This window comes from Clupea harengus, chromosome 7 (genome assembly GCF_900700415.2).
Source record: "Clupea harengus chromosome 7, Ch_v2.0.2, whole genome shotgun sequence".
NCBI lineage: Eukaryota > Metazoa > Chordata > Actinopteri > Clupeiformes > Clupeidae > Clupea > Clupea harengus.
In genome coordinates, this window is record NC_045158.1 from 5,395,492 (window position 1) to 5,408,266 (window position 12,775).

The 12,775-nt window shown below is 42.8% G+C and overlaps 1 protein-coding gene across 1 annotated transcript; it reads right to left on the reverse strand.

Annotated features, from left to right (window-relative positions):
- Nucleotides 1-1,115: 1,115 nt before the first annotated feature.
- On the reverse strand, nucleotides 1,116-11,872 carry tmc2b (transmembrane channel-like 2b). Its single transcript, XM_042708214.1, is given in 19 exon segments — nucleotides 1,116-1,521; nucleotides 1,838-1,961; nucleotides 2,053-2,131; nucleotides 2,564-2,689; nucleotides 3,105-3,344; nucleotides 3,676-3,743; nucleotides 4,300-4,428; nucleotides 4,620-4,778; nucleotides 5,025-5,204; nucleotides 5,317-5,505; nucleotides 7,283-7,430; nucleotides 8,061-8,211; nucleotides 8,214-8,430; nucleotides 8,694-8,800; nucleotides 8,897-8,978; nucleotides 9,101-9,191; nucleotides 10,366-10,512; nucleotides 11,080-11,479; nucleotides 11,770-11,872. Coding segments are annotated over 19 exon segments (2,904 nt in total). The 5' UTR covers nucleotides 11,807-11,872; the 3' UTR covers nucleotides 1,116-1,291.
- Nucleotides 11,873-12,775: the final 903 nt, after the last annotated feature.

Below are 12,775 nucleotides of genomic sequence, written 5' to 3' on the forward strand. Positions count from 1 at the left end.
GTTGTTTTGTCGGGTGTTCCCTTATTAATTGCTATTTATGTGTGCCAGTATTTGTACTGCTTGATGTCTTAAATTAACTAGCAAATGTAACCATCGGAGAACAATGGGCCTCATTCCCAAACTTTTTCTTAAGTGTCTTCTTAAATATCTTCTTCCGAACTTCGAAAGACCAACGTAAGAAAAGATCTCCGCCGGATTCATGAACGCCTGGAAATGGATTCTTACACAGCCGAAGTGTTCTCAGCTCTGCTACCCCGAATGAGGTTTCTTAAATTGAACGCGCGTTCTCGTACACCTGGACCTGCATACATACAAACACGCGCCGCCTGCTCCTTATAAGGGCACGCAACCGTAGTGACGTATGTGGTCAGAATCGACAGAATCCACGCGAAAGCAACTCGAAAGCAATACAATCGACAGTCATGTCAAAGCGGAAGGCAAACACCGGGGCACAGATCCGTAAACGCAGACCTAACTTCACCGGTGCAGAGGTGGAGGTACTGTCGCAGAATGTAGATGTGTCCAGTCTATTCCACTATGGCTATATCCACGCGATTGAGTTTAGTGCTTATTTATTTATTCACTTTACATTTGCAGTGTTCGTGCTTTTATTTATTTTAGGACATCACGATGCCTCGTAGAATCATGACTATAAATGTGAAACGTAATTGTTAATGATACAAATCTTCTCGTATTTATTATTATTATAAATATTTAAATCCGAGGATGTCTGTAGAATTGATGTGAACGCAATCACCAACGATTTCTCACAAATTCAGCCCTTAAGAACAATCTGGTCGACTTACGACTTTTATTTAGCGTTTTTAAATTCTGGTCTAAGTTAAGAACGAATGCCAGATGAGAAAACTTTCATGAATGCCAGAATTGTCCCAGGAACGGAGTAAGTACATTGAGTTAGGCAGAAATATCTTCCTAACTAGTTCTTAACTGCGTTCGAGAATGAGGCCCAATGGTTTTATGCTATTTTGGTAAGTAAAAGTGTCTGTGTGTGAGTGTGTGTGTGTGTGTGTGTGTGTGTGTGTGTGTGTGTGTGTGTGGCCATCATCCTGTTAGGAGTGATTCCATTCATACTCATACAGAGATAATTAAATTAATTAAGACTTAATACGTTTAATTATGTACAAAAATACAAATGAACAGATAGAGCAATATGTGCACTTAAAAGAAACCCTTCATGACACACGTGTGGGTTTGGTGTGTTTGCAGTGGATGTGAACTACATGTGTAGACGGTTGTTAAAGTTACTTTGTGTATTTCTCTGTTAAAAAAACTAGTTTCTGGGAGGGCCTTCTCTTCCTCGTCCTCTGCCCGGTCCAGGTGAAGGACCTCTACGATTGCCTGGTATCGAACCCCTGGGTCCTGGAGGTTGGGTTATGGGTCCCCGGGGGTTTGCTGCAGCCAATGAGACCTCTTTTTGCAAGTTTACTCCTTTTCCATTGGCTGTGCCTGGTTTCCCTGACAACTTTGGGGACTTGCCTTTAGCCTGCTCTTTGGTGGGTTCTGCAAAGAGTCACATGTATTCATTACTCAACTTACATTTGTGTTTCACCTGCAAAACTATGTGTGTGTGTGTGTGTGTGTGTGTGTGTGTGTGTGTGTGTGTGTGTGTGTGTGTGTGTTACTTCAGTGTAGTACCCTACTTAAAATAAACTGTGTGAGAGTATACAGTATGTATATGTGTGTAAATGTGTGAATGTCTGTCTTCTTTATGTGTGCATGTGTGTGTTAGTATGTATGCATGTGCGTATTCGTGGGGTACTGTATATGTGTATATATGTTAGTGTGCGTGTGAGTATATGAGCAAATATGACTTCACCTGCTGGCTCATCAGGTTCAGGTGGGGGATTGAGTGACTTTTTGGGCATCAGGTCCTCCAGGTCTTTCATGACCTGGTTGGTGCTGGCTTTGTTATTTCTGCGATTCTTCTCCTCATCTCTGGCCTTCACATTCAAAGTATCAAAACATACTATTTATAATAATGTATTACAGAATTGTGTTAATACGAACAGAAATACTTTCTTCTCTACTGACCATTTGCATTTTTTTCTTCAGGTCCAGGTTAGCTTGCTGGTAAGCTTTTGACACAGCATTCAGGTAATAGAGTGCCAACCTGACAAGTAAAAAAAAATAAAAAAACACTTTCAGAGTGGCTAAAACCAAACTTTCAGAGTGGCTAATTTCCACTCAGCGTCACCCTTCTCACGACTAAATATTGGGGCTCTGACTTCCCAATGGGTTACTCTTGCAAATACAGAACCACAATAACAAAAGCAAATCGATTCCATTTAAGTCCACGGGTGATCACCAAAGAGTGGCGCAGCAGTTTTTGACCCAAGCGTTAATGGACACCGCGACCGCGTGTCTATTTGTTGACCTGACGCGCTCACAGATGAACGCTCCATTGTGTGATGTGGATCAAATGATTGCAAACTGGACAGCAACAATGAGTCGTGCTGTGCTGCAACAACGCTAGCTTGCATTTAGGACACAGTGTCAAACCTTCATCAAAAGGTCAAGGATCAAAAGGTCATTGTGCACTTACACCATAAGCAGCACGGCAGGCATGATGAGGCCGGGGTTGGTCGCGTAGCTGAAGATGGTTCCCATGAATTCAGGCAGGTCCCTGTCTATCGTGTCAATGACTACATCATACATATTCTCCCTCCCACTGTCAAATCAAATGAATGTTGTGGATCTTTAGCATGAAAGCATTTCATCCAAGTGAAAAGCCTGTACCTCTTATCTACAGGCACAGAATGGAGGACACAACAGAGTTAATGTGCAAAGACTGTGAAGTACACACACAACAACAGTGGCAACCAAGCTGGTTCCCATAATGAGGTAAAACATACTGTCATAATGTCAACACAACCTTTTCACAAACCCATCTACATACACTCATGAGTGCAGATACAAAGTTATTTTACATTCAAAAGTGGAGAATTCAAAATTCAACAGTCATCTTTAATATGAATATTTTCTATATATTAAATACATTCAATATTATTCCTTTTTTGAACAATACTGAAATACTCAGGTAACACTCCCCTAGCCAAACCCCTGGTAGCTGCCTTGCCCCTCACCTGAACGGTCCACAGTCGAAAGATGGAGAGAGGGTCATGATGGTGTAGATGACAGGCATCAGGCTGAGGAAGAGCACCAGCAGAAGGAGGCCCATGTAGAAGTTGTTGGAGCCCGAGGCCTTGAAGACCCTGGCGTGGGGGACGTTGCAGCTCATCACGGCCCAGCACTGGTAGTACATAGAGCTGAGGAGGCGCAGGACGTTGATCCCGATCAGGCCCGGGGCATAGAATGCTCCCATCCTATGAGAGACACACACACGCGCACACATACATACACACACACACGCACACACACATACGCACACACACATACACATACACACACGCACGCACGCACGCACGCACGCACGCACGCACGCACGCACGCACGCACGCACGCACGCACGCACGCACGCGCGCACACACACACACACACACACACACACACACACACACACACCTTTGTAGCCTCACTTTAATTGCAATATTAGGAAATCAACTCAAAATTCCAATTATGTACGTGCATTCAGACAAGGTATTTTATGCATTGGCTAAAAGTTTTGTTAGAAGAATGACATGATGATTTCCTCACCAGATCATTCCTTGGTTGAAGATGAGCCCAAGCACATTGCCACTGATGTCAAACTCTGCATACGATGGCTGCAAATACATGCAGACATACAACAAACACACACACACATGCACCCACAGAGACACACACACGCACACACACACACACACACACACACACACAAACACACACGAATCGTGATCATTTGTTATTTACCTTCGTGACAACCCTCCCACTGTCTCTCTTCGCTCTCTCTGTAATTAAGTGCTTCCTAAGGTGTCGCGTGTCTCTTTGTCCCCCGGCTCGAGAAGTGTCACCTGTCCTTGCCAGATGCCACACTATCACACATGGGGTGTGTGTGTGTGTGTGTGTGTGTGTGTGTGTGAATGAATGTGGACACAGAGGTAGAGTGACAAGAGGAGTGCCCCTGAATTCACCTGGGGTTTTATTGTTCACAAAGCACACACTCTGCGAGGGGCAGTCCGTAAGATTAAAGTTATCTGAGCTGTAAGATGAGATGCAGGTGCACAGACCCCTGCTCCTGACAGGATACTATGTCTCAATGAAAGTGAGGTGGCTGGCTCTGCACATTGATAGAGAATATCTGTAATTATCGGTGGAGCTGCTAGTCAAAGTAGGACTCACAAATCCAGCCTCCAGGTCCCAGCACCAGCAGTAGTTGAGGAAACGTACGATCACAGCCCTCAAGAAGTCTCCGATCAAGATGGTCAGATATGACACCTGAATATCTGACACTGTAAGCTTCACAAATTCCTGCACAAAAAAATCATAAGGAACTTGATTTAACTGCCAAGCAAACCAGCACATTGTTATAGTGCAGTCCATAGTATGGCACTCTCAATTCTTTACCCTGGTATTTCATATCAATGAGCATCCCTTAATCCTATCCCATGCATCCCATAATATCACCACATTTATTGCAGATTTGTGGAAGTAACTCTTACTATGCCAACACCAGTCTCCCAGCAGGGTCCTCTAATAACATCAGCAGGTTCAAATGCTGGAGGTGGGATGTCAGTCGTGTTGTGGTACATAGAGTAATTGGCATAGTAGTCATTGATGGCCGTAACCGTGGCATTCTTGATGTCTTTCTCCTTCTCCAGCTAGGCACAGAAATTGTTAATGGTGTTAAAATTCACGCTCAAATATTTAACAGGCATTTAACATTGAGGCTTTATCACACTTGCAAGTGTAATTTACTCTGTAGAGTTGATTTTACATTGCAAGCTATTCATTATGGAGAAAAAAAAGTTGTGTTACTAATAGTGGTAATAGTTATACTTATTTAGTTATACCATACTAATAGTAGCCATAAAACAAAGGTTTATGGCAAACAAAGATTGCATTACCTTCTCTTGCACTTCATCAAACAAAGCAAACAGGAAGGTGTAGAGGTTGCCCAAGAAGAGGGCAAAGATTCGGCCAAGCTGCCATTTCAGAGCTATCCGAGGGTGATAGTCCTCCAGCTCAGCAATAGTCTCAAACAGAGGTGGACACGCCAAACCCAGAAGAGACATCACAAATTCAACCTGTGAGAGAGAGAGAGTTTCTTAAAAGCAGACAAACGAAAACTCAACGAAACTCTTAACTCTGTTTGAGATCTTGGTTGATATTTCTGGAGGCCTGGGCAGAGAAAATCACCTCGTTTTTTTCAAACCATGTAAGGTCTGCATCATCCTGTTGGTCCTGTGACCTCTTGACCACGAAGTAGATGAGGTAACCACTTCCTGCGAGGCTGCAGAGGATAAGGAAGTTGGCTAAGACTCGGAGGAACCTGCGTAGGTGAATGTTCTCGTCCTTCTGTTGTTCCTGTTCGTCAACAATAGACTCCTACAGGGGAAAAGACATTACCAACCGCACATCATCATGTATGGTCAACCGATGTCATCAAATTGATCATTGTATGGGTACATTTTAGTACATTATGACAACTGTGTCGATTGTGCCATCACAGTAAAACTACTGACTGTGTAGGCCTGTGGGAAGACCGCCTCAGCCCCTCGCAAGGCCCACAAACTGAACAGAACTCTAACTGTGAAACGTAAGCCATTCCGTAAACAGTCGCACCTCTTTTCCAGTCACTTCCTGTAACTGTAAATGTAACCTGATATCACCTAGACTATGCCCCTGACAAGGTTAAGAAAACCCCAGCTTGTCCATTGTTCCTTCTCTTATTCTCTTATTCTCTTATTAACTTATGGCTTTTGAACCTTCAGCGTGTAGTCTTTTCAGGGCATACACACCAAACTCTTCTCTAATGGCAGCATTGCGAGCGCCTGGTTTCTAGTTAGCTATGTACGCACCGTTAACCAAGAGTTTAACAAAAGTAACACATTTATTAAGTGCAAGCAGCTGCAACAGAGCTTTATTGTTGTGATCTCTTTTCATAGTTATGTTATTGGGTAGTTGGCTTTGTCACACCATACACGGGTTGATGTTAGTTATGCTTCACACAATATACAGCTGGAGTGAGTGTTATCAGTCAGTGCGGTTACATGTGCAACAGAACAATCTGACAGTATTGGCAAAGGGGACCAATGAGAAGACTAAGACAAGAAGACTATACGACAAGAAGACTATAGCCTTCTAATAGGCCCTCTTTGCTAGAACTAGGACAAGAAATGGACCACATCTTAACATTCATTCTATTTGTCTGTGAGAGAGAGTAACCTCCGACCCTTAACAGCGAGCCGTTCTTTTTAATGTTTTTTTGGAAAGGAACGGAGCCATAAGACCTGGCTCCCTTCAAAACCAACATGAGGAAAGTATTAACATTACAGCACAATTGAACTCACATTTATTTGGCACCCTGTTGTCCTTACATTATTTTGGTGCCATCCTTGTGAGGACGGTACCACTGTACTGACATTATTTTGGTACCCCTGCATGAAGACAGAGTCAATGTACCAACAAAGTGAAACATTCAGATGGCTTCAGTAAAGACCAAGCAGATTTTTGTCCTCTGTTTGTGAGACAGAGACTCATTATTTATCTGGAGACAAGGACGGCCTCCTCCTACTCTAGCCACCCAGTTAAAACCAGATACCGTGTATTGTTTTCTTTATATAAGCTCCTATAATGTACGCATATTTGAATTTGCTGAGGATTAAGTAACTTTGAGGAGCATGTTCCCAGGCTGATTTGCATTTACAATTAGTAGATACCTTCAGTCCAAGTAAACTACAGTACAGCAAAGACATGCATTTTTTATCAGCACTTGGAAACCGAAGCTCACGAACCTGCAACCTCAATGTTCCGAGTACCATACACCTCTTTCTGAGCTACAAGAGCCCCCACAGCTCTGGTGGAACGGCTTGCCACTGGTGTGACTCTTAAAGGCACAGCTCGTAATTCTATTCCAAAACCCAAACTTTTTGTCAAGATCATTGTCTTTTAGCTGTCCGTTCAGTGTTTGCGCTCAAAAAAACGCCAATGTTCGTAAACAACCTTAGCTCTGTGAATGGGAAACAAACATAAGAGCCAATCAACACGTCACTTCAGGAGCATGAAACAGAGAGGTGAAATCTGATTGGCAGTTGAGCTTAAATATCAACAGCCTTTCGCCAGAATCGTGCACTGCATTTTGAAGGTGGGGGGCCGTGCTGACCTTGAAGCTGGTGGTGATGGAGGCATACTTGTTGTCCGCAGTCTCCGGATTTCCGATGAGGTAATCCCAGCTGGTGAAGAGCTTCCAGCTGAAGGTGAAAGCGCTGTCCTCGGCTCCGTCTCCCCCCTCGTTGGCATTCCTCGCCATGCTAACATGGAGGCACACAGAGGGCAGATTCAGTGGTTACTCAGCGGGGTCTGATGTAACAGATACACACACACACACACACACACACACACACACACACACACACACACACACACAGAGAGAGAGAGAGAGAGAGACAAGCAAGACACACAAACACACACGAAGACATACACACACAGACACATACATACATTCAAACACACACTAACACACACACAATGAAACACACATGAAACAATGTAATACATATTACATTCACACACATATTAGCATGCACACACACACACACACACACACACACACACATACACACACACTCTCTCTCTCTCTCTCTCTCTCTCACAAACACAAACACACACACACACACACACACACACACACACACACACACACATACATACATACACACACACACTTTAATACTGGGTTCACACTGAATTTGACACTGTTATGTAATGACAAAAGTGACTAATAAAAGTAAAAGAAACACTGAATGACTGAAAGCTGAAAGTATGAAAACACTGATAATGGACATTATACAGCCTGATTAAAGGAGCACAACTCTAAAACGTGAACCTTGTTATGCATTCCTACTGCTGTTGTTCATGTTTATCAAAGGGCTAGGACTCACGTTCTGATGACAACCATCAGGCTATATCCAAATATCCCAACGCCAACCAGGAGGTAGGACAGAGGCAGTCTGAACTGCAGGAGTCCTATGGTGCGCTTGTCATTGTAGTAGCCGTAAAACAGGACAGAGTATTTACAGTAACCCTGTTTGGAGACAAAGCCACAACATGGGGGGTTTTGATGGAGAATGACAGGAGCAGAGCTATAACAAATATCATGGTGACCCTCCAACCCCATCCCCTGCACAGAGAGTCGTTGAATGAAGCGCTCACACCAAATTCGAAGAGGACGGAGAAGTCCATAGCCTTAGCTTGCTCTGCCCGCGGAACCGTCTTTCGAGGTATGGATCCCTGAGGAAGCCCCATTAGGAGCTAAAGACACATAAACACATAAACACACACACACACACACACACACACACACACACACACACACACACACACACACACACACACACACACACACACACACACACACACACATTTGTTTTTAAATCCTGTCTGTCTGAATATTCAGCTACACCACACCTTACTTTCACCGTGTACAAGTTCACCATTGAATATATATATATATAGAGTATACATTCCTATATATTTATATATACATACATATACTTTTTATATCCAATGCATACCTCAGGGATAATAACTAGTCCAAAGATGAATCCAAAAAGTATGAGATTCAGGCCATACATCCATCGCAGAAAGATGAAGTAAGAAGCTACTGAGGACCCAAAGTGACCTTAACAACAGAGAGAAAGACCAACATCACAATGTATAATAACTTTTATACATTCTGTATGACAAGGAATGTGTTACACATGTTAATAAAACACACTTTCAACTTCTTTTATCTTCCTCTCCCAAGGAATGCAGGCGGTCTTGAAATTGTCAAAGTCTCTTTTGAACTTGATCCATTTCTGGTGAAAGAAAAACAAACAAAAACATGCATAGTTTGCACATACACTGAAATATTTTGCTATTGTTATTTATATATATATTGACACGTTGGTTTTCAAACCCAAGTAGTGCAGTACTATACCTTTGCCATCATAACTTTGAATGCATACAGTTTCCTTCCTTTACCTTTCCCCAGAGCTCCTTCAAACTTTTCCACAAACGCCTGGGCCTCCCTAATATCCAAGGAAAGAGAGGAAAGGATCGTCCATTACACATAACCAAACAAGAGAATTGATAAGGCAACTATGAGCAACAGGGGCCATATTTGTCCCCTCAGGATAGGTGACAGTGACAGATTCATAGTCAAGGGTATCTAAGTACCAAGGTGGAAATACGACCTCCTTACAATTGTCTTCTCATCGTTGAAACTTGAGCATGCAATAAATTAGCCCATCCATCTTAAGCGTCTGTGACCGTTTTTGAAGTGTTTGACAACTAATATTGCCTGTCTATTCATTATCGTGTCTATATTTGTAGAAAATGATAATGCAACAATGCAATATATATTAACATAATATACATTGGAAACATTGGTCTCAGTCTCAGAAAACGGGCCTAAAAACGAAATCTCATTAAGATTCGTGCCAAGTTGATGAAGCTGAAGCAGGACATGCAGTATGCAACAACACACATGAACTACATTTGAGTCATGTAAGAGTACAAGCAGGTCAGCTTCCCCTGGCCTCGAGCAACCTGTAACCTGTCGAGCAACATCACATGTAACCTACACCAGTTCACTGGTCTGAGGCAATGTTTCAACTACACATGTTCTTGGGGGAGCCACACTGGGTACTTGAAAGTCTTATCTGAAGCCCATCGCTCTTGTCTAGCGTAATGCCTTTGATTGACCCCGGCTTGTTAAGTCATGCTACCAAGGCTGCTTATATTTTGAGAAGTTTCTAGACTGTGCTTGGAGTATAACAGTACAATGAGAACGATTACGATGGATGTTGATGGAAATACACAGATAGAAACTGAGGCATTTAAAGCAACAGTGAAAAAAGCAGTGAAAAAGCAAGTAAAACATCCACACCAACTACGGTGCGAAACAGGTGATAGATCAACCGTTTTGGTATTCCAAATTGGTTTATAGCAGTAGGGAAATGCTTCAAGACAATCAAAAAAGACAATCAAAAAACAGCTGAGTTAGATAAGATGGAAAGCCAATGAGAAGCTTTAATCAGGCAAACAGAGAATACTGTACGCATGAAGCAGTCAATGGATGTGGATGTCATACCAGTAACGAAGAGTAAAACCATAAAGATCTCCACAAAGTAGAGCACAAATACAAAACACCCGAGATCAAAGAGGAACAACAGTAATGTGAACAGGCAGAAGCCATTTTACTTCAGAGCCTTGAGCCTCCTCTTCATGCGCCATGGCTTGTTCCGCAGTATGATGATTTCCTTCTTCTTCTCCTCCACCTCTTCCTTCAGAGCGGCCATCTCGCCCTCGGACATCGACTCATCCTCTTCATCATCCTCATTCGACGAACTGCCAGGAGAGAACGAAGTCATCAGAGAGCACCAGCTGGCATGCAGAGGTCTTTAGTGGGATAGAGGGACTGGTTTTGCAGGTGGCCAGTCAGAGGAAGTTAGATGAGGTAGTGAATGCTTGTTGAGTGTATAGGGCACTTCCAGTCCATGAGATGGAAGGCAGTGAGGCATGAGTGTGAGAGGGCAGCCATCTTTAGTGATACATTAAGCACAGATAGCTGAAGAGCAGTGTTTATCTCAAGCAGTCAGGACATAGAGTGAGGTAAAGAAATCATAGACTACCAGTAAACAAACCAGGTCATGAATTTCCACTTGCAGTGATCACATTGCAAAGTTAACATTACAGTAATAAAAACATTTTGCTAGACGTAGAGAATATCAAATATGACATTAAATGACATTTAAAAATGGCTAAAACAATGCTCTTTCAGCAGATTCTAACAGATTCTACTCATCTGTCTCAGCTTGATGCCTGGGCTTGCAAACAGAAAACAAATCCATCCCAAAGGAGTGTGGGGCAGGGAGCAGCCAGTGTGGCGACACGTAAACTTAAAGAATACTGCACCTGCTGTCCTTCCCCTTCTTCTTGTCTTTGTCTTTGTCATTCCCCCCTTTTTCTGACCCCTTTGTTCGCCCTTTCTTCTCCTTGTTGTTCTGATCCTCTTTCACCTGTTTGCTGGCTCCTTTTCCACCCCTCCTCTTGTTCCCTCGTTCCTCCTCACTCTCCTCCTCGCTGTCCTCATCCTTCGTATTCTTCTTTCTTCCGGCAGCCCTTTTGCCACCCCTTTTCCGACCTTTCTTCTCCTCCTCCTCACTTTCCTCTTCGCTCTCCTCCTTGGCTTTCTTCTTGGCCTTTCTCCTCCTGGGAGTTTCGTCCTCTTCTTCACTCTCCTCCTCGCTTTCCGCCTGCCTCCTGCGAGGTCTGGGCGGCTTCCTGTTGCCTCTGGCTCTTCTGTTTCTGTCTTCTGAGGGAGGAAAGATCACAATGTTAAAGCCCATTAAACAAAGGAGCTGTGTCCCCAACCACTTCAAATGGGCTATTGTTATATGCTGTATTATCAGATTATCACTCAATCCAGAATGATCCAGTTAAGAAAACAGTGAAACAGTGAAATGTGTTTTTTTTTTAATAGGCTAAACACACAACATAAATGAAAACCAGTATGGCCATATTTGCAACAAATAACCAAGTCTGCATCACACATCACAAGTTGTCATTTTTTACAGCTCAAGCTTGCGAAGCCAAGGGACTTACCATCACCATCACTGTCCAACACGGCATCTATATCCATTCCTCCTGTGACAAACACACAGGTAAGAAGAAGGTTTTAATTAAAATAACCCACTTAATCTCACACTGGAGTAGAACTGAAAAAATGCATTCAGTTGTTGCTGGATACTTAGAGTTTGTTGTCTTTGACTAAATTAAATGGATACAATATTAAAAACATAAATACTGTAAAAGTGATGACCTACCAAAACCATCCTCTACTACAGAGATGTCAGTTTTTCTGCGCGGCATTTTGAGTGGATGCTTCGTCTACCTGCGTTAGGATCCGAGTGAGTGGCGCCTACTCAGGATACACCTGATTCCCATGTGTTTGGACTAAGGAGTCTCCTAGACAACGGGTGAGATTGTGATCTGACGGCTTGAAATTGATGAAAAACGTGATATTTTCTGTGGGAATATCTCACCTATGATTTCCTAAACACTAAACCCATATTTAATTTGGGTAAACCATATTTACCCATCAGGGAAGTTGGAACATTGCCATGTTTGCTACATAGCATGTGGCCAAGACGAAGGCTATAATAAGGTCAAACGTAAACATGCGTTAACTCATACAATATTACAAAGCCATGGCATGAAGATTGTTCTTTTTAAACAGTTTGGTTTTTGTTGGCTTATTTTTTATTAATATGATATTTTAATAGGCTACGCGTTCCTCTTAATTAAACTGACACATGTTGCCTACAGTTATGCTGCCATGGTTTTTCAGACATGTTCAATAATTGAAAAGGAACTGGAGACTGGACCACCAGGCTATGTTAAGCAGTAGCTTACAATGCTCCTCCTGAAATTATGTCCTCATGAAATTCAAGTCGGTTAGCGTCTGCTCAAGCAAGCAGGCCACCTTACTCCGTTCTTTCTCTCTCTCAATCAGGCTTTTTTTGTGGGAGGTCTAAGATGAAGACTTGTTTTTCACTCTGCAAGCAAGCTGGACCTGGAGAAATATATTCAGGAAAGCAATCAGCAGTCT